This window comes from Pseudophryne corroboree, chromosome 2 (assembly GCF_028390025.1).
Source record: "Pseudophryne corroboree isolate aPseCor3 chromosome 2, aPseCor3.hap2, whole genome shotgun sequence".
Taxonomy (NCBI): domain Eukaryota; kingdom Metazoa; phylum Chordata; class Amphibia; order Anura; family Myobatrachidae; genus Pseudophryne; species Pseudophryne corroboree.
In genome coordinates this window covers 899517330-899538170 of record NC_086445.1, presented here as the reverse complement: position 1 = coordinate 899538170, position 20841 = coordinate 899517330, and the positions used below count along the sequence as shown (strand labels likewise).

The 20841-nt window shown below is 44.6% G+C and overlaps 1 protein-coding gene across 3 annotated transcripts in view; it reads left to right on the top strand.

Moving 5' to 3' along the window:
• SGSM2 (small G protein signaling modulator 2) overlaps nt 1-20841 on the top strand; it is a 765216-nt gene that overhangs the window by 703471 nt on the left and 40904 nt on the right. For all 3 annotated transcript variants that reach the window (XM_063956036.1, XM_063956035.1, XM_063956034.1), the window contains one exon: nt 1025-1153. In XM_063956036.1, coding sequence (XP_063812106.1) covers nt 1025-1153 — 129 coding nt within the window. The remainder of the gene's footprint in view (nt 1-1024; nt 1154-20841) is intronic.

Genomic DNA, 20841 nt, shown 5'->3' with positions numbered 1-20841 from the left:
TGGTGTCAGTGTTTCACCCGAACCAGCTTATTGTGGTACCTGCGGCTACTAGGGACTTGGAGGACTCCAAGTTGCTAGATGTTGTCAGGGCCCTGAAAATATAGTTTCCAGGACGGCTGGAGTCAGGAAAACTGACTTGCTGTTATCCTGTATGCACCCAACAAACTGGGTGCTCTTGCTTCTAAGCAGACGATTGCTAGTTGGATGTGTAGTACAATTCAGCTTGCACATTCTGTGGCAGGCCTGCCACAGCCAAAATATGTAAATGCCCATTCCACAAGGAAGGTGGGCTCATCTTGGGCGGCTGCCCGAGGGGTCTCGGCTTTACAACTTTGCCGAGCTGATACTTGGTCAGGGGCACACCCTGACTGAGGAGGACCTGGAGTTCTCTCATTCGGTGCTGCAGAGTCATCCGCACTCTCCCGCCCGTTTGGGAGCTTTGGTATAATCCCCATGGTCCTGACGGAGTCCCCAGCATCCACTTAGGACGTCAGAGAAAATAAGAATTTACTTACCGATAATTCTATTTCTCGTAGTCCGTAGTGGATGCTGGGCGCCCATCCCAAGTGCGGATTGTCTGCAATACTTGTACATAGTTATTGTTACAAAAATCGGGTTATTATTGTTGTGAGCCATCTTTTCAGAGGCTCCGCTGTTATCATGCTGTTAACTGGGTTCAGATCACAGGTTGTACAGTGTGATTGGTGTGGCTGGTATGAGTCTTACCCGGGATTCAAAATCCTTCCTTATTGTGTACGCTCGTCCGGGCACAGTATCCTAACTGAGGCTTGGAGGAGGGTCATAGGGGGAGGAGCCAGTGCACACCACCTGATCCTAAAGCTTTTACTTTTGTGCCCTGTCTCCTGCGGAGCCGCTAATCCCCATGGTCCTGACGGAGTCCCCAGCATCCACTACGGACTACGAGAAATAGAATTATCGGTAAGTAAATTCTTATTTTTCACTCTGCATTGTCACAGTATGGATAATAATGTAATGAGGATGCTCTTGTTTTTTTGTGCCGTAGAATTACAAGGAACTGGAGCTACTGAGGCTGGTGTATTACGGAGGAGTAGAACATGATATTCGCAAAGAGGTTTGGCCTTTCTTACTTGGCCACTACAAGTTTGGAATGACTAAAAAAGAAATGGATAGAGTAAGTCAGCCATATATTATGCAGCTAGCTAAAAACTCATTAGAAAAAAATGTAATTCCATCATTAATATTAAGGGAAAACATCTGAAAGCTTAAAGTCCTACACATAAGAAGATCATTCCCATTGCCAATATTCAGTAGGTATGGTTCTTTATAAGTGCTTCGGCTGTGTTTTACTCTGTGGCCATTCTCCTTTCAGTGTCTGTTGCAAAATGAATCCTAGGACAGATGGTAAAAGCAAAGCCCTCGCCTTCCCTACCATGGGGCATAGGGCACCATGCTCTAGTAGGGCACCCAAAACATTGAACAAAGAATATGATGTCACTCAATGTTTTATTCCCTTAGGTGCCCTACACTGAATGTGGATCTCTGACATGGAGGAGAAGCAGCCAGCAGATTCCTACCTATGGGAAGTTGACAGCTGCTGCTCTTACATGCCGGAGATGGGCTGGTATATGGTACTGGGCTGTGCCATCACAATACAGCTCCCAGTCTGATAGAGCAAGTTACGCCCCCTCCCTCCATCCTGCATGCAAAGGTAATAGGTAGCATCTTCACAAATGGTTACTACACAAAGCAGCTGCAAAAGTAATGTAGTTATTATGTTGACATTCAGAATGTTGACACATGATTTTAGCGTTAGGCTACAGTTAGGGTTAAGGGTAGGGTAAAATTAAGGTTAGGATTAGGCTTCAATCAGGGTTAAGGGTAGGGTTGGGTTTCAATTAGGGTTTAGGTTAGGTTTTAGTTTAAATACCATGTCTGTTGGCAGAGAGTTCTGGGCTATCTGGTGCAGTGACATCAGTCCACACACTTAGTGACTTAAACAGTAACGCAGGTTTATTTAGTGAACACAGGTGACTCAGATGTAGCACTGATATCGGTAATTAGGAGCCCATATATCATACAAGATAACAGCATGTAGCAGTACTTATCAGGAGATGTCTGTGGTGGTGAAGCATGGAGGACTGCACAGCCGTGCAGTCTGACTCCCACTGTAGATAAGAAGATGCTTGCACTGGAAACACTGTGAGTCTCTGTAGCTGAGATCTGCTTCCAGTCTCAGCTCTGCACCCTTGTACACCAGGACTCTGTCTCTCAGTCTCTCTGTGTGTAACACTCTCCTCACTCTCCCTGAGATGGAAGAACAGGAACCAACATCATATAAGTCCGCCTCCGAGTGACTCCTGGCACTAGAGGTCTAACACTAGGGGATGCACCCATAGACTGATACACAGAAGAAGACCGGTATAGAGCGCACCATATCCAAACACTCCCCCTCGCTCAAGACTGTCTCCGGTCACAAGTTTAAAGGATATGACATTTTATCAAACAAATCAATAAAGTCACTCCTGTAACCGAAAACATAACATAAAGCAAAAAACAGTAAGAATAAATCAACATTAACCATATTCTAGTCCACGAATGAAATGATGTCTTATAGCAATGTGCTTAGACCATCCATGATGCTTTGTGCTACAAGAAAGATCAATTGCTCCCTTATTATCACACTTTATGTTGATGATCTCACTGTGGTAAAGAAGACCTAATTCATATAGTCACTCTTATCCAAAGCTCTTCTTTTGAAGTTTCTGTGAGCACCATGTACTCTGCCTCTATTGTAGTAAGAGCAACTGTGGATTGTTTCCTACTTGTCCAGCTTACGGCTGCGCCTGCTAGTGCAAGCAGGTATCCAGTATAAGAACGTCTATCATCCTCAACTGCAGAGCCGGTCCTAGGCATAGGCAAACTAGGCAAATGTCTAGGGCATTTGGTATGCCTAGGGGCACAAGCAGCTTCTGCTGATTAAAATGATATGCAATATGCCTATATTCTGTTTTTATGACTGTGGCTGTATCTGCGTATGAAATGCTACGTATCATTTTAATCAACAGAAGCTGCTTGTGCATCCTAGCCACATAGTAATACAAACAAGATGCATTTTCATCAAAAAAGGCACGCAACGTTAGCAGAGCTGCCAGCTGACTCACGCCAGGCATCTACTGCTGCATGGCGTATTGAGGCAAGATGTATGAGGACACATCTGTATCTAAGCAGAGGCAGAGGTCACAGTGTTAGCGGCCGTGTGAGTGCCGTGTACAGGTGGGTTGGTTGTGCAATAGTGTTTGGCTTATTTGTAAGGGGCATTATGTGTGTCGTGTATAAATGCATTAGTAATGTGCGACAAAAGTGTAAGGGGCACTACAGATGGAGCCATCTTTATCTTGGCCTCTAATAGGATTAATTGAGCCAGGATTCTACTTGGAGAAGTGGACAGAGGTCGGCGTGTGAACATAGGTATGTGTGTGTCGGCATGTATGTAATAAAGTTTTACTATCACGGTGTGCGTGTACTGTTTTTATTTGGGTATTTTTTTTGCAGTAGAACTACAGGTACCAGCGGGCCCGTTTCCCCCCACATGCTGGTACTTGTGGTTCTCCAAGTACCAGCTTGCGGGGGAGGCTTGCTGGGACTTGTAGTTCTGCTGCAAAAAAACCAATATTCTTTTATTTGACACAAGGCTATCAGCCCCCCATCCGCAGCCCTTGGATGGGGGGGACAGCCTCGGGCTTCACCCCTGGCCCTTGGGTGGCTGGAGGGGGGGGACCCCTTGATTTAAGGGGTCCCCACTCCTCCAGGGTACCCCAGCCAGGGGTGACTAGTTGGGGATTTAATGCCACGGCCGCAGGGACCAGTATAAAAGTGTCCCCCGGCTGTGGCATTATCTCTCCAGCTAGTGGAGCCCGGTGCTGGTGTTAAAAATACGGGGAACCCCTACGCTTTTTGTCTCCCGTATTTTTTGCACCAGGACCGGACGCAGATCCCGGTGCTGGTTATAAAAATACGGGGGATCCCCTGTCAATTTCCCCCCCATATTTTTACAACCAGGACCGGCTCAAAGAGCCCGAGGCTGGTTATGCTTAGGAGGGGGGACCCCACGCATTTTTTTTCGGGGTTTTTTAAACACTTTTGTGCCGTCCAAAAAGTCGAATCCAGGACGCACAAATCCGTCAATTGGTCCGTTTTTCGACAGCGGGACTGTCGAATCCGTTTTTTATTGAATATGTCGAATTCCGGCCCTGGAGGCCGGGATTCGACTGTCGAATTGTGTTGAATTTAAAAACGGTCGAATTCCAGCCAGAATTCGACCGCAATTGCATATACACCATAGTAATTTCGGCAGTCAATGTATTCCATTTTGAAAGTTTGTTGAAGGGCGTTTGAGAAGAATTCTTGACTCGCATTTTTGATGAAAGGACAGATTAAACATTTCCTTTTTAAAACATTTATAACAACCCTTTTTGGCTGTTATAGGTCTAAAATGATGATGGGGACTGAGATTTTTGGGGGAGGGAAAAATAATTATTAAGATGATCTGCTATTACATTGTCTCCCTCAACAAGACTCCCAGTTTCTGTATTTAGTTTTATTATTCTGCCTTTTGTTTTTCTCTTTTCGCTTATATACCTAAAAAAAACTTTTGCCTCCTTTACCCACTGAGTGGGCCATTCTCTCATCAGCTTTTTCCTTTGCACATCTGATTACCTCCTTAGTCTCCTTCTGTCTAACAAGATATATCTCTTTGTCTTCATTATTTTGTGTTTGCTTATATTTCCTAAAATTTCCATCTTTTTTGATATCACAATACTTGCTACTTCTTTTGAAAACCACACTGGCTTCCTTTCTGCATTGTGTTCCACAGGGAAACATCGGAGTGTAGAGTTGACGGCCACTGTAGGTGCACGATTCTTTAGTTATACTGCAGTAGATACTGCTTGTGCCCAAAACTTCTTTTCCAGGCCAGCATCACTTAACATAGTCTGTGCTCTCTCAACAATTGTGTGGTTTGCCCGCTCACTCACGCCATTCTGTTCCGGTGTGTAGGCAATTGTTAGCTGATGCTTTATGCCATATTTCCTAAGGAATGCGGCTAAGACTTTGTTATCTTACTCTCCACCGTTGTCTGATCTCAGAATCTTTAGTTTCAGACCTGTCTTATACTCCACTAAGTTTTTGTATTCCTCAATTTTGTTGACCACTTCACTCTTTTCTTTAAGGAAGTACACGTGTGTCATTCTTGTGGCATCCAGTAGCGCATGCAAGGGGGTTTTATGAGTACCCAGCAGAAACCCCCCCTGACAAAACGTTGTTGTTTTTTTCGGAGACGGAGACAGCTTTGTCTCCATCTCTGCACCAGCCCTGTGCCAAGCGCAATCGGAGCTCCCTGGCCACTGACGGTTCAGCTGTCAGTGCTTCCGCATCAGGTCACTTTTATATCCATGCCGCCTGACGCAGAGCACTGATAGCCAAACAAGCAGTGGCCGGGGAGCTTCAGCGCGCCGCTATAGGTAGCTCCGAGGTTTGAGTGCTAGGGAATATATGCCCCGGCAGGGTCCGCAGGGTTACGGATGTCTGCAGCTACTGAAGCAGCTGTACACACACACATCAAAGACAAGCTGCTCTATGTGTAAGTATATTATGTGTGTGCGCTCTGTGTTTATAAGTATGCTGTGTGTGCATGTCGCTGTCCCATAAAGAAGCAGCATGCCTGGGTGCCCCTCATTGTAATAAATAATATCAGCACACACGGCGGTACCCTCAGGAATTGATAAGTTGTGGTTGGCCACACTATGCCGTCATCAACGTTTTAATTTTAATGTAAGCTAAATCCTGACGGAAGTTTACAATAATACAGAAACATTGAGTAGCACTGCGTCCAGTGGGTGTTTTACATCACAGACTGCAACTTATCAATATAATTATTGATCCGGTACTCCACTTACTATGTAAAAGCATCCTCAGGGCCCTCTGTTATGTGACATCTTAATACAGGTTTTCCAGACAAGGACCCAAGTGCTGCTGTACTTCATTGAGAAATATATGTGTGTGTGTGTGTGTGTGTGTGTGTGTGTGTGTGTGTGTGTGTGTGTGTGTGTGTGTGTGTACAGAAGCCACATACACTATATATAATATATATATATATATATATATATATATATATAAGGATGTAATTGGCGGCACTCCAAGGACTTATTCAAATGAATAAACGAGACCACCCCGTTTAAACAAGCTTGACGTTTCGGTCTTTATTGACCGTCTTCAGAAGCAACAATGAATAGAATACAAAAACATCTTACCTTAAATAACAAATCACCACATGTGCAGGCGCTCACGGAGCTCCGTGTAGCTACATCTGGTTACGTCATCAACTGCGGACCGCAGAGTCCCGTCTCAGGCGCATACCGGCTTGCGTGCTCCCATCACCATGGAAACTTCAACATAAACAAGAGTGGCAGCCCATTAGTAAATCACCTTCATCGTTCTCATATATGAGCAATATCTAATCACAAAATGACCGCAACAATACATTATAAAACCATACTAATACATGGCCCACATCTAAATTGACTTAAATATAGAAATCTCCTATTGAAACCTTCTACTATAAAAAACATGAAAGGGACAATGTTTCATTAAGCCCATGTGGAGACACCGTCCTAAGACGGTGTATTCACGAGCCTCCTTTTGCAAGAGCTGTTTAGCTCTATCACCTCCCCGCTTAGTGAACGGTACTTGTTCTAAAATTCTGTATCTTAATGAGGATAGATTGTGCCCACGTTGCTTGAAATGTTTTGCAACGGGTTGATCTATTACCTTCCCCTCCAATGATTGATTTATGGCACTCCTATGTTGTGTCATCCGCTCTTTAAATTGGCAAGTTGTCTTGCCTATATAATATAAATCACAGGGACAACGTATGTAATATACAACAAAACGGCTACTACAGGTCAAAACCTGTTTAATCATGATCCTCTGGCCTGTATGTGGATGCATAAAATGATCACCCACTTCTAGGTATACACACGTGTAGCGCAGCCCGTACATTTATAATTACCAGGCTTACGAGCAAGGAATGAACTAGAACTATATTTCTCTGGTTGCAAATTAGCAATGTCTGTATGTACCACTCTATCTCTGATGTTACTCCCTCGTTTATAGCACGGCAACAGGGATCGAGTGGATAGTGATGGCAAGCCTATATCTGCTGTAATGACCGGCCAAACCCTTTTGGCTGTAGCCATTATCTGTTTGCTTGCTGGTGTATATTTAGATACATAAATCATTGCATCAACATTTTTATCCACTTTGTCTACGCGGTTAACCATCACCTTTGGTTGTTTTAAAGCTCGCTGTTTGGCATCTTGTAACAATTTATTCGGATATCCCCTTTCCAGAAATTTTTTTAGCATTTCATCCATCTGTACCTTCTCATCCTCCAAATCACTGCAGATGCGATGCACCCGTAGAAGTTGGGAATATGATAAACCAAATTTCAGGGGAGTGGGGTGATAACTAGATGCATGTAACAGACTATTTACATCTGTGGGTTTGTTATAAATTGAGGTAGTGAGTTTACCTGCAGACAACGTGATTCTCACATCAATGAAATGTATGGTTTCAGGTTGGATATTATAGGTATATTTAATATCCTCATCCAAGATGTTAGCCTGATCCATCATACAGATGAACTCTTCACGTGTGCCAGTCCAAAGGATGAACACGTCATCTATATAGCGCGTGTAAAGCGCCATATGTGACCTATTAGTCTCTTTGGCAAAAATTAGGTTATGCTCCACACCGAACATAAAAGCATTTGCATATGCCGGTGCGGAGCAAGAACCCATGGCACAACCCTGTGCTTGAAGGAAAAATTCATCATTGGAAAGAAAATAATTCCTATGCAGAGTGAAAGAAATCAACGTGAGAAAAAATTCTAACTCGGGACCTGTGTAATACTGGTTATTATCAATAAGAGTTTTTACAGCTTCAATACCCCGATGGTGCGGAATGCTGGTGTATAGGCTGTTAACATCAGCCGTGCACAACCAGCATTGTCCAGTCACCTCACCAATCCCATTAAGCTTTTCCAAAAATGAAGTCGTATCTTTAAGATACGTATTCTGCTGTTGTATCACCGGTTGTAAGAAGTAATCAATGTATTGGGAGACTTTTGAGTACAGGGAATCGCGGGCGGAAATTATTGGTCTGCCCGGGGGATTCAGACGATCTTTATGCAACTTCGGGATAGTATAGAAAATTGGAACTCGAGGACTATCAACTAATAATGCTGTCATAGTTGTCTTAGAAATAATTCCCTCCTGTACAGCCTCTCCCAATACTTCTGATAATTCTTTGACATATTTAGGGGTAGGGTCCACATGTAATCTAGCATATACAGTGGTGTTGTCTAATTGCCTATAAACCTCTGCTTTATAATCTGATAAATTCTGGATAACAATACCGCCCCCCTTAACGGCAGGGCGGATTGTTATATCAGTATAACCCGATAGATCATTGAGGGCTTTAAACTCTTGTTTAGACAGATTAGATTTGATTTTAATAGAACTTCCACATTCATCTATACATTTAGACACAGTCCTTGTATAGGATCTAATAGCCGGATTAATCGAATGGGGATCAAATGTCGATTTAGACTTCACAGGACACAGAACTTCTAAGCTCCCTTTAGGTGTGAAAACGAGAACCCAGTTGGAGGGCCCCGAAGTAAAAGAACCAGACGTGGCAGGCAATGTCAAAGGGAGAGGAGGAAAGAGTTCAAAAAGCAAGAAGTAGTGTATAACTTATCATCAAGAGACATTTCAGAATTGGAGACCAGTGTTTTATCTAGAGGTCTTAATTTTGTGCCCACAAATAAACACGACACTTTCTCTAACGTCCTAAGTGGATGCTGGGGACTCCGTAAGGACCATGGGGAATAGCGGCTCCGCAGGAGACTGGGCACATCTAAAGAAAGCTTTAGGACTATCTGGTGTGCACTGGCTCCTCCCCCTATGACCCTCCTCCAAGCCTCAGTTAGATCTCTGTGCCCGAACGAGAAGGGTGCACACTAGGGGCTCTCCTGAGCTTCTTAGTGAAAGTTTTAGATTAGGTTTTTTATTTTCAGTGAGACCTGCTGGCAACAGGCTCACTGCATCGAGGGACTAAGGGGAGAAGAAGCGAACTCACCTGCGTGCAGAGTGGATTGGGCTTCTTAGGCTACTGGACATTAGCTCCAGAGGGACGATCACAGGCCCAGCTTGGATGGGTCCCAGAGCCGCGCCGCCGGCCCCCTTACAGAGCCAGAAGGCAGAAGAGGTCCGGAAAATCGGCGGCAGAAGACGTCCTGTCTTCAACAAGGTAGCGCACAGCACTGCAGCTGTGCGCCATTGCTCTCAGCACACTTCACACTTCGGTCACTGAGGGTGCAGGGCGCTGGGGGGGGGCGCCCTGAGACGCAATAAAAACACCTTGGATGGCAAAAAAATGCATCACATATAGCTCCTGGGCTATATGGATGCATTTAACCCCTGCCAGAATCCATAAAAAAGCAGGAGAAAAGTCAGCGAAAAAGGGGCGGAGCCTATCTCCTCAGCACACTGGCGCCATTTTCCCTCACAGCTCCGTTGGAGGGAAGCTCCCTGTCTCTCCCCTGCAGTCACTACACTACAGAAAGGGTTAAAAAAAAAGAGAGGGGGGCACTAATTAGGCGCAGTATTAACTATACAGCAGCTATAAGGGGAAAAACACTTATATAAGGTTATCCCTGTATATATATAGCGCTCTGGTGTGTGCTGGAAAACTCTCCCTCTGTCTCCCCAAAGGGCTAGTGGGGTCCTGTCCTCTATCAGAGCATTCCCTGTGTGTGTGCTGTATGTCGGTACTTTTGTGTCGACATGTATGAGGAGAAAAATGATGTGGAGACGGAGCAGATTGCCTGTAATAGTGATGTCACCCCCTAGGGGGTCGACACCTGAGTGGATGAACTGTTGGAAGGAATTACGTGACAGTGTCAGCTCTGTATAAAAGACAGTGGTTGACATGAGACAGCCGGCTACTCAGCTTGTGCCTGTCCAGACGTCTCATAGGCCGTCAGGAGCTCTAAAGCGCCCGTTACCTCAGATGGCAGATATAGACGCCGACACGGATACTGACTCCAGTGTCGACGGTGAAGAGACAAATGTGACTTCCAGTAGGGCCACACGTTACATGATTGAGGCAATGAAAAATGTTTTACACATTTCTGATAATACGAGTACCACCAAAAAAGGGGTATTATGTTCGGTGAGGAAAAACTACCTGTAGTTTTCCTGAATCTGAGAAATTAAATGAGGTGTGTGATGATGCGTGGGTTTCCCCCGATAACAACGGATAATTTCTAAAATGTTATTGGCATTATATCCTTTCCCGCCAGAGGTTAGGGTGCGTTGGGAAACACCCCCTAGGGGGGATAAAGCGCTCACACGCTTGTAAGGGCTCTACCTTCGCCTGAGATGGCCGCCCTTAAGGATCCTGCTGATAGAAAGCAGGAGGGTATCCTAAAAGGTATTTACACACATACTGGTGTTATACTGCGACCAGCAATCGCCTCAGCCTGGATGTGCAGTGCTGGGTTGGCGTGGTCGGATTCCCTGACTGAAAATATTGATACCCTAGATAGGGACAGTATATTTTTGCCTATAGAGCATTTAAAAGATGCATTTTTATATATGCGTGATGCACAGCGGAATATTTGCCGACTGGCATCAAGTCTAAGCGCGTTGTCCATTTCTACCAGTAGAGGGTTATGGACACGTCAGTGGTCAGGTGATGCGTATTCCAAACGGCATTTGGAAGTATTGCTTTATTAAGGGAGGAGTTATTTGGGGTCGGTCTTTCAGACCTCGTGGCCACGGCAACAGCTGGGAATTCCACGTTTGTACCCCAGGTCGCCTCTCAACATGAGAAGACGCCGTATTATCAGGCGCAGTCTTTTCGTGGACAAGCGGGCAAAAGGTTCCTCATTTCTGCCCCGTGACAGAGGGAGAGGAAAAAGGCTGCAGAAATCAGCCAGTTCCCAGGAACAGAAACCCTCTCCCGCCTCTGCCAAGCCCTCAGTATACGCTGGGGCTTTACAAGCAGAATCAGGCACGGTGGGGGGGCCCGTCTCAATGAATTTCAGCGCGCAGTGGGCTCACTCGCAAGTAGAACCCTGGATCCTTCAGGTGATATCTCAGGGGTACAAATTAGAATTCGAGACGTCTCCCCCTAGCCGTTTCCTAAAGTCGGCTTTACCGATGTCTCCTTCTGACAGGGAGACAGTCTTGGAAGCCATTCACAAGCTGTATTCCCAGCAGGTGATAATCAAGATACCCCTCCTGCAACAGGAAACGGGGTATTATTCCACACTGTTGTGGTACCGAAGCCGGACGGCTCGGTGAGACCGATTCTAAATCTAAAATCTTTGAACACTTACGTACAGAGTAAAAAAGAGATAGTACAGCGCCACTTGTGAGGTTAAAATCTCAGTAAAAACTATACGATTGTGTTTAAAAACTTCCGTTATAAAAGCTTTACGCCCACTTAACCTTAAAAAGGTGTCAGCCCACCCCTAAAAATACAAAACTGGTATGGTAATGTTAAAAAGGTATAAAATTGGGGGGATAGGGGTACCGGCGACGAGTGTGGCTAAAAACTATGTTTTTAAAGCTTAAAGTTAGGAGCCAAAAAATGTTTCTTTTAAAATTTAAATTTTTTTAATATATATGAGAGTAAAAACAGTTTCCAAGAATGGTTAAAAAACAAGCATAAAAAAACTTTTTGTCCATAAATAAGCAGTAAAAATACACTTAAAAGGATAGGAATTCAAAAAACTTAGCTTGTAAAATGTGGGTGGTCAGTATAGGCCCAACGCGTTTCGTCTCAACAGACTTCTTCAAGGGGTAGGGACAGAATGAAGCTGTATGTCTATTTATACCCATAACACTGAGTCAGGGGGTTGTGACATCATAATTGATTAAACGTTTAAACGTTTTCACCCACATTATTATCTGTAACCACTCGTTTTTTGAACTAAGGAGTCTGTCTGACATGAACTAATCCAGCTGTGTTTTTAAATATTAGCTCTGTTAACCTTTTTTAATGTATAAATGTATATCCCTATCACATGATCAATTATGATGTCACAACCCCCTGACTCAGTGTTATGGGTATAAATAGACATACAGCTTCATTCTGTCCCTACCCCTTGAAGAAGTCTGTTGAGACGAAACGCGTTGGGCCTATACTGACCACCCACATTTTACAAGCTAAGTTTTTTGAATTCCTATCCTTTTAAGTGTATTTTTACTGCTTATTTATGGACAAAAAGTTTTTTTATGCTTGTTTTTTAACCATTCTTGGAAACTGTTTTTACTCTCATATATATTAAAAAAAATTAAATTTTAAAAGAAACATTTTTTGGCTCCTAACTTTAAGCTTTAAAAACATAGTTTTTAGCCACACTCGTCGCCGGTACCCCTATCCCCCCAATTTTATACTTACGTACAGAGGTTCAAATTCAAGATTGAGTCACTCAGAGCAGTGATTGCGAACCTGGAAGAAGGGGACTACATGATGTCTCGGGACATCAAGGATGCTTACCTTCATGTCAAAATTTACCCTTCTCACCAAGGGTACCTCAGGTTTATGGTACAGAACTGTCACTATCAGTTCAGACGCTGCCGTATGGATGGTACACGGCACCCCGGGTCTTTACCAAGGTAATGGCCGAAATGATGATATTCCTTCGAAGGAAGTGAATTTTAGTTATCCCTTCCTTGGACAATTCCCTGATAAGGGTAAGATCCAGGGAACAGTTGGAGGTCGGTGTAGCACTATCTCAGGTAGTGTTGCGGCAGCACGATTGGATTCTCAATATTCCAAAATCGCACCTGGTTCCGACGACGTGTCTTCTGTTCCTAGGGATGATCCTGGACACAGTCCAGAAAAAGGTGTTTCTCCCGGAGGAGAAAGCCAGGGAGTTATCCGAGCTAGTCAGGAACCTCCTAAAACCGAGCCAAGTCTCAGTGCATCAATGCACAAGGGTTCTGGGTAAAATGGTGGCTACGAAGCAATCCCATTCGGCAGATTCCACGCAAGAACTTTCCAGTGGGACCTGCTGGACAAATGGTCCGGATCGCATCTTCAGATGCATCAGCGGATAACCCTGTCACCAAGGACAAGGGTGTCCCTCCTGTGGTGGTTGCAGAGTGCTCATCTTCTAGAGGGCCGCAGATTAGGCATTCAGGACTGGGTCCTGGTGACCACTGATGCCAGCCTGCGAGGCTGGGGAGCAGTCACACAGGGAAGGAATATCCAGGGCTTATGGTCAAGCCTGGAGACATCACTTCACATAAATATCCTGAAGCTAAGGGACATTTACAATGCTCTAAGCTTAGCAAGACCTCTGCTTCAAGGTCAGCCGGTGTTGATCCAGTCGGACAACATCACGGCAGTCACCCACGTAAACAGACAGGGTGGCACAAGAAGCAGGAGGGCAATGGCAGAAGCTGCAAGGATTCTTCGCTGGGCGGAAAATCATGTGATAGCACTGTCAGCAGTATTCATTCCGGGAGTGGACAACTGGGAAGCAGACTTCCTCAGCACGACCTCCACCCGGGAGAGTAGGGACTTCACCCAGAAGTCTTCCACATGATTAAAAACTCGACAGGTATTGCGCCAGGTCCAGGGACCCTCAGGCAATAAGCTGTAGACGCTCTGGTAACACCGTGGGTGTACCAGTCAGGGTATGTGTTCCCTCCTCTGCCTCTCATACCCAAGGTACTGAGATTGATAAGATGGAGAGGAGTAAGCACTATATTCGTGGCTCCGGATTGGCCAAGAAGGACTTGGTAACCGGAACTTCAAGAGATGCTCACGGAGGATCCGTGGTCTCTACCTCTAAGAAGGGACCTGCTCCAGCAAGGACCCTGGCTGTTCCAAGACTTACCGCGGCTGCGTTTGACGGCATGGCGGTTGAACGCCGGATCCTGAAGGAAAAAAGGCATTCCGGATGAAGTCATCCCTATCCTGATCAAAGCCAGGAAGGATGTAACCGCAAAAACATTATCACCGCAATTGGCGAAAATATGTTGCGTGGTGCGAGGCCAGTAAGGCCCGACGGAGGAAATTCAACTGGGTCGATTCCTACATTTCCTGCAAACAGGAGTGTCTATGAGCCTGAAATTGGGGTCCATTAAGGTTCAAATTTCGGCCCTGTCAATTTTCTTCCAAAAAGAACTAGCTTCAGTCCCTGAAGTTCAGACGTTTGTAAAAGGGGTACTGCATATACAGCCTCCTTTTGTGCCTCCAGTGGCACTTTGGGATCTCAATGTAGTTTTGGGTTCCAAAAGTCACATTGGTTTGAACCACTTAAATCTGTGGAGTTAAAATATCTCACATGGAAAGTGGTCATGCTGTTGGCCCTGGCCTGGGCCAGGCGCGTGTCAGAATTGGCGGCTTTATCCTAAAAAAGCCCTTATCTGATTTTCCATTCGGACAGGGCGGAATTGAGGACTCGTCCTCAGTTTCTCCCCAAGGTGGTTTCAGCGTCTCACCTGAACCAACCTATTGGTGGTGCCTGCGGCTACTAGGGACTTGGAGGCCTCCAAGTTGCTAGACGTTGTCGGTGCCCTAAAAATATATGTTTCCAGGACGGCTGGAGTCAGGAAATCTGACTCGCTGTTTATCCTGTGTGCACCCAACAGGCTGGGTGCTCCTGCTTCTAAGCAGACTATTGCTCGTTGGATTTGTAGTACAATTCAGCTTGCACATTCTGTGGCAGGCCTGCCACAGCCAAAAATCTGTAAATGCCCACTCCACAAGGAAGGTGGGCTCATCTTGGGCGGCTGCCCGAGGGGTCTCGGCTTTACAACTTTGCCGAGCAGCTACTTGGTCAGGAGCAAATACGTTTGTAAAATTCTACAAAATTGATATCCTGGCTGAGGAGGACCTGGAGTTCTCTCATTTGGTGCTGCAGAGTCATCCGCACTCTCCCGCCCGTTTGGGAGCTTTGGTATAATCCCCATGGTCCTTACGGAGTCCCCAGCATCCACTTAGGACGTTAGAGAAAATAAGAATTTACTTACCGATAATTCTATTTCTCATAGTCCGTAGTGGATGCTGGGCGCCCATCCCAAGTGCGGATTGTCTGCAATACTTGTACATAGTTATTGTTACAAAAATCGGGTTATTATTGTTGTGAGCCATCTTTCAGAGGCTCCTCTGTTATCATGCTGTTAACTGGGTTCAGATCACAGGTTATACGGTGTGATTGGTGTGGCTGGTATGAGTCTTACCCGGGATTCAAAATCCTTCCTTATTGTGTACGCTCGTCCGGGCACAGTATCCTAACTGAGGCTTGGAGGAGGGTCATAGGGGGAGGAGCCAGTGCACACCAGATAGTCCTAAAGCTTTCTTTAGATGTGCCCAGTCTCCTGCGGAGCCGCTATTCCCCATGGTCCTTACGGAGTCCCCAGCATCCACGACGGACTATGAGAAATAGAATTATCGGTAAGTAAATTCTTATTTTTGAAAGTAAGGTGGATCTTAGTCGATTTAATAGACAGTTCCGGCTAAAAGAATTTTTTGCTGACAAGGAGAAAAGTTATGTTCCTGGCAAAGACTGTCATGTGAAGTCTAAATCGACATTTGATCCCCATTCGATTAATCCGGCTATTAGATCCTATACAAGGACTGTGTCTAAATGTATAGATGAATGTGGAAGTTCTATTAAAATCAAATCTAATCTGTCTAAACAAGAGTTTAAAGCCCTCAATGATCTATCGGGTTATACTGATATAACAATCCGCCCTGCCGATAAGGGGGGCGGTATTGTTATTCAGAATTTATCAGATTATAAAGCAGAGGCTTATAGGCAATTAGACGACACCACTGTATATGCTAGATTAAATGTGGACCCTACCCCTAAATATGTCAAAGAATTATCAGAAGTATTGGGAGAGGCTGTACAGGAGGGAATTATTTCTAAGACAACTATGACAGCATTATTAGTTGATAGTCCTCGGGTTCCAATTTTCTATACTATCCCGAAGTTGCATAAAGATCGTCTGAATCCCCCGGGCAGACCAATAATTTCTGCCCGCGATTCCCTGTACTCAAAAGTCTCCCAATACATTGATTACTTCTTACAACCGGTGATACAACAGCAGAATACGTATCTTAAAGATACGACTTCATTTTTGGAAAAGCTTAATGGGATTGGTGAGGTGACTGAACAATGCTGGTTGTGCACGGCTGATGTTAACAGCCTATACACCAGCATTCCGCACCATCGGGGTATTGAAGCTGTAAAAACTCTTATTGATAATAACCAGTATTACACAGGTCCCGAGTTAGAATTTTTTCTCACGTTGATTTCTTTCACTCTGCATAGGAATTATTTTCTTTTCAATGATGAATTTTTCCTTCAAGCACAGGGTTGTGCCAAGGGTTCTTGCTCCACACCGGCATATGCAAATGCTTTTATGTTCGGTGTGGAGCATAACCTAATTTTTGCCAAAGAGACTAATAGGTCACGTATGGCGCTTTACACGCGCTATACAGATGACGTGTTCATCCTCTGGACTGGCACACGTGAAGAGTTCATCTGTATGATGGATCAGGCTAACATCTTGGATGAGGATATTAAATTTACCTATAATATCCAACCTGAAACCATACATTTCCTTGATGTGAGAATCACGTTGTCTGCAGGTAAACTCACTACCTCAATTTATAACAAACCCACAGATGTAAATAGTCTGTTACATGCATCTAGTTATCACCCCACTCCCCTGAAATTTGGTTTACCATATTCCCAACTTCTACGGGTGCATCGCATCTGCAGTGATTTGGAGGATGAGAAGGTACAGATGGATGAAATGATAAAAAAAATTCTGGAAAGGGGATATCCGAATAAATTGTTACAAGATGCCAAACAGCGAGCTTTAAAACAACCAAAGGCGATGGTTAACCGAGTAGACAAAGTGGATAAAAATGTTGATGCAATGATTTATGTATCTAAATATACACCAGCAAGCAAACAGATAATGGCTACAGCCAAAAGGGTTTGGCCGGTCATTACAGCAGATATAGGCTTGCCATCACTATCCACTCGATCCCTGTTGCCGTGCTATAAACGAGGGAGTAACATCAGAGATAGAGTGGTACATACAGACATTGCTAACTTACAACCAGAGAAATATAGTTCTAGTTCATTCCTTGCTCGTAAGCCTGGTAATTATAAGTGCACGCGCTGCGCTACGTGTGTATACCTAGAAGTGGGTGATCATTTTATGCATCCACATACAGGCCAGAGGATCATGATTAAACAGGTTTTGACCTGTAGTAGCCGTTTTGTTGTATATTACATACGTTGTCCCTGTGATTTATATTATATAGGCAAGACAACTTGCCAATTTAAAGAGCGGATGACACAACATAGGAGTGCCATAAATCAATCATTGGAGGGGAAGGTAATAGATCAACCCGTTGCAAAACATTTCAAGCAACGTGGGCACAATCTATCCTCATTAAGATACAGAATTTTAGAACAAGTACCGTTCACTAAGCGGGGAGGTGATAGAGCTAAACAGCTCTTGCAAAAGGAGGCTCGGTGGATACACCGTCTTAGGACGGTGTCTCCACATGGGCTTAATGAAACATTGTCCCTTTCATGTTTTTTATAGTAGAAGGTTTCAATAGGAGATTTCTATATTTAAGTCAATTTAGATGTGGGCCATGTATTAGTATGGTTTTATAATGTATCGTTGCGGTCATTTTGTGATTAGATATTGCTCATATATGAGAACGATGAAGGTGATTTACTAATGGGCTGCCACTCTTGTTTATGTTGAAGTTTCCATGGTGATGGGAGCACGCAAGCCGGTATGCGCCTGAGACGGGACTCTGTGGTCCGCAGTTGATAACGTAACCGGATGTAGCTACACGGAGCTCCGTGAGCGCCTGCACATGTGGTGATTTGTTATTTAAGGTAAGATGTTTTTGTATTCTATTCATTGTTGCTTCTGAAGACGGTCAATAAAGACCGAAACGTCAAGCTTGTTTAAACGGGGTGGTCTCATTTATTCATTTGAATAAGTCCTTGGAGTGCCGCCAATTACATCCTTATATTGCTTCTTGGCTCTGGAGGGCACCGGGCATGCTGCACCAGCATTTATGACGGAGTGCCGAGGATCTTCTGTGTGTGTGTGTGTGTGTGTGTGTGTGTGTGTGTGTGTGTGTGTGTGTATATATATATATATATATATATACTAAAAATCCTGTGTTTGCCCCTGGTGTCATCAATGAGAGTCATGAAATACCTGTAGCCACTGATTGATTCCTCCACCATTGGACCACACATGTCTGTGTGCACTAGAGCTAACGGTGTCTCTGCTCTATTAACTGACTTTGGAAAAGGGTTGCGAGTATGCTTGCCTTTTATGCAACTCTCACACATGGGTCTTTCAGTGTTGCTCACGGTGATCCCTGTTGCCATACCATCTAGCAGTTTCTGGACATTGTCATATCCCAGATGACCCAAGCGTTTGTGCCACAGCTCCATTGACTGTTTTTCATCAGTAGACATCATTGCAGTACACTCCTCAGTGTCCAGGACATATAGGGTGTCATTCCGAGTTGTTCGCTCGTTGCCGATTTTCGTAGCGGAGCGATTAAGGCAAAAATGCGCATGCGCATGGTACGCAGTGCGCATGCGCTAAGTACTTAGTAGATTTACTCACGTCCGAACGAAGAATTTTCATCGTTGAAGTGATCGCAGTGTGATTGACAGGAAGTGGGTGTTTCTGGGCGGAAACTGACCGTTTTCTGGGAGTGTGCGGAAAAACGCAGGCGTGCCAGAATAAAACGCGGGAGTGTCTGGAGAAACGGGGGAGTGGCTGACCGAATGCAGGGCGTGTTTGTGACGTCAAACCAGGAACGAAACAGGCTGAGCTGATCGCAGTGTAGGAGTAAGTCCCGAGCTACTCAGAAACTGCTAAGAATTTTCTATTCACAATTCTGCTAATCTTTCATTCGCAATTCTGCTATGCTAAGATACACTCCCAGAGGGCGGCGGCCTAGCGTGTGCAATGCTGCTAAAATCTGCTAGCGAGCGAACAACTCGGAATGAGGGCCATAGTTCATTGCACCGGGTTGCTGAAGCAATAACAGTCCCTCTTTTATTCTGCACCATAAACTCGCCATTCTGAGATTTGACTTTGTAGCCTTTTTTTCTATAGGACGCTGATAGCAATGAGATTACTTCCTAAATCAGGCACGTACAACACATCTTGGATATCTGTAACAACTGTCTCACCTCCAATTCTTAAATGTACTGTGATTGTCCCAGCTTGTAATGCAGTAAGGGCCTTATTTCCAATCCCTGTAACTGTATTGGGAACATACGGAGTTAAAGAATTGAACCAATGCTTATTGCAACTGAAATGTCTAGTGGCCCTAGAATCCATGTACCATCAATCCTTCCTGTGACTGTCTGCTACATTTAGTGCTTACTCATTTGGTTTGTCACGCTGCTTCTGCGCACCACTACTGGAATTTCTCATCTTGCAATCTGAAGCTTTATGTCCTATCTTGTGACATACAAAACAACTGAATTTGTGCTTTCTGGTCTTTGTGCCCTTTGTGATCAAGGCAGAACCCTCAGCTATGGTCTCGACAGGAATACATTCTTGGAACTGCAGCAACTTGGCTCTTACAATCTCCATTATCAGTTTAGTGTTGCTTGACTCTAACGCAACCACCAAAAAATCAAATTCTGGCATCAAATTCTGTAACATAGCCATTGCGACTTCTTCCTCGTCCACCTGTGCCCCCACAGATGTCAACTGCTGAGCTATTGACAATACCTTATCAATGTAATCGGTCATGTCCTTGCAGGCACTCAGTTTCGTGCTACTGTATATAGCATGCGTCTTAAATTTATCCTTCTCATTAGACCTTTATCTTCATATGCATTTTGCAGGGCTGTTCACATATCCTTAACTGACACTTACCCACTGACTACTGAATTTACATGCTGCTCCACAGCTAAACCTATCATCCCAATGGCTCTGTCTACATCGTCTGGGTTTGGACCTGCTCCTGGGTCTATAGTAACCTTCCACAACTTTTCCCGCTTAAGCTACATCTCCACGGCAAATTTCCATGTAGCATAGTTCTCTGAACCTTTCAGCTTAGCAAAGTTCATGCTGTGTCCTGTGTTATACATCCTTTCTGCACTTGTATAAAATGTCACTTTAAACTGTGTCACTGTAATTATTGAACAGCACTCAGGGGGTTAATCTTAAAGAACACTTGGGTCTGGGTGTGGGCCTGCGCCCATAACCTGTTGGCAGAGTGTTTTGGGCTATCTGGTGCAGTGACATCAGTACACACACTTAGTGACTTAAACAGTAATGCAGGTTTATTTTGTGAACACAGGTGATTCATATGTAACACTAATATTGGTAATCAGGAGCCCATATATCACGCAAGGTAACAGCTGTAGGTAGCGGTACTTATCAGTAGATGTCTGTGGTGGTGAAGCATGGAGGATTGCACAGCCGTGCAGTCTGACTCCCACTGTAGAGAAGATGATGCATACACTGGAAACACTGTGAGTCTCTGTAGATGAGATCTGCTCCCAGTCTCAGCTCTGCACACTTGTACACCAGGACTCTGTCTCTCAGTTTGTGGGTCACACTCTCCTCACTCTCCCTGAGATGGACAAACAGGAGCTTACATCATATAACTCTGCCTCTGAGTGACTGCTGGCACTAGAGAGCCAACACTATGGGATGCACCCATAGACTGATACACAGAAGGAGA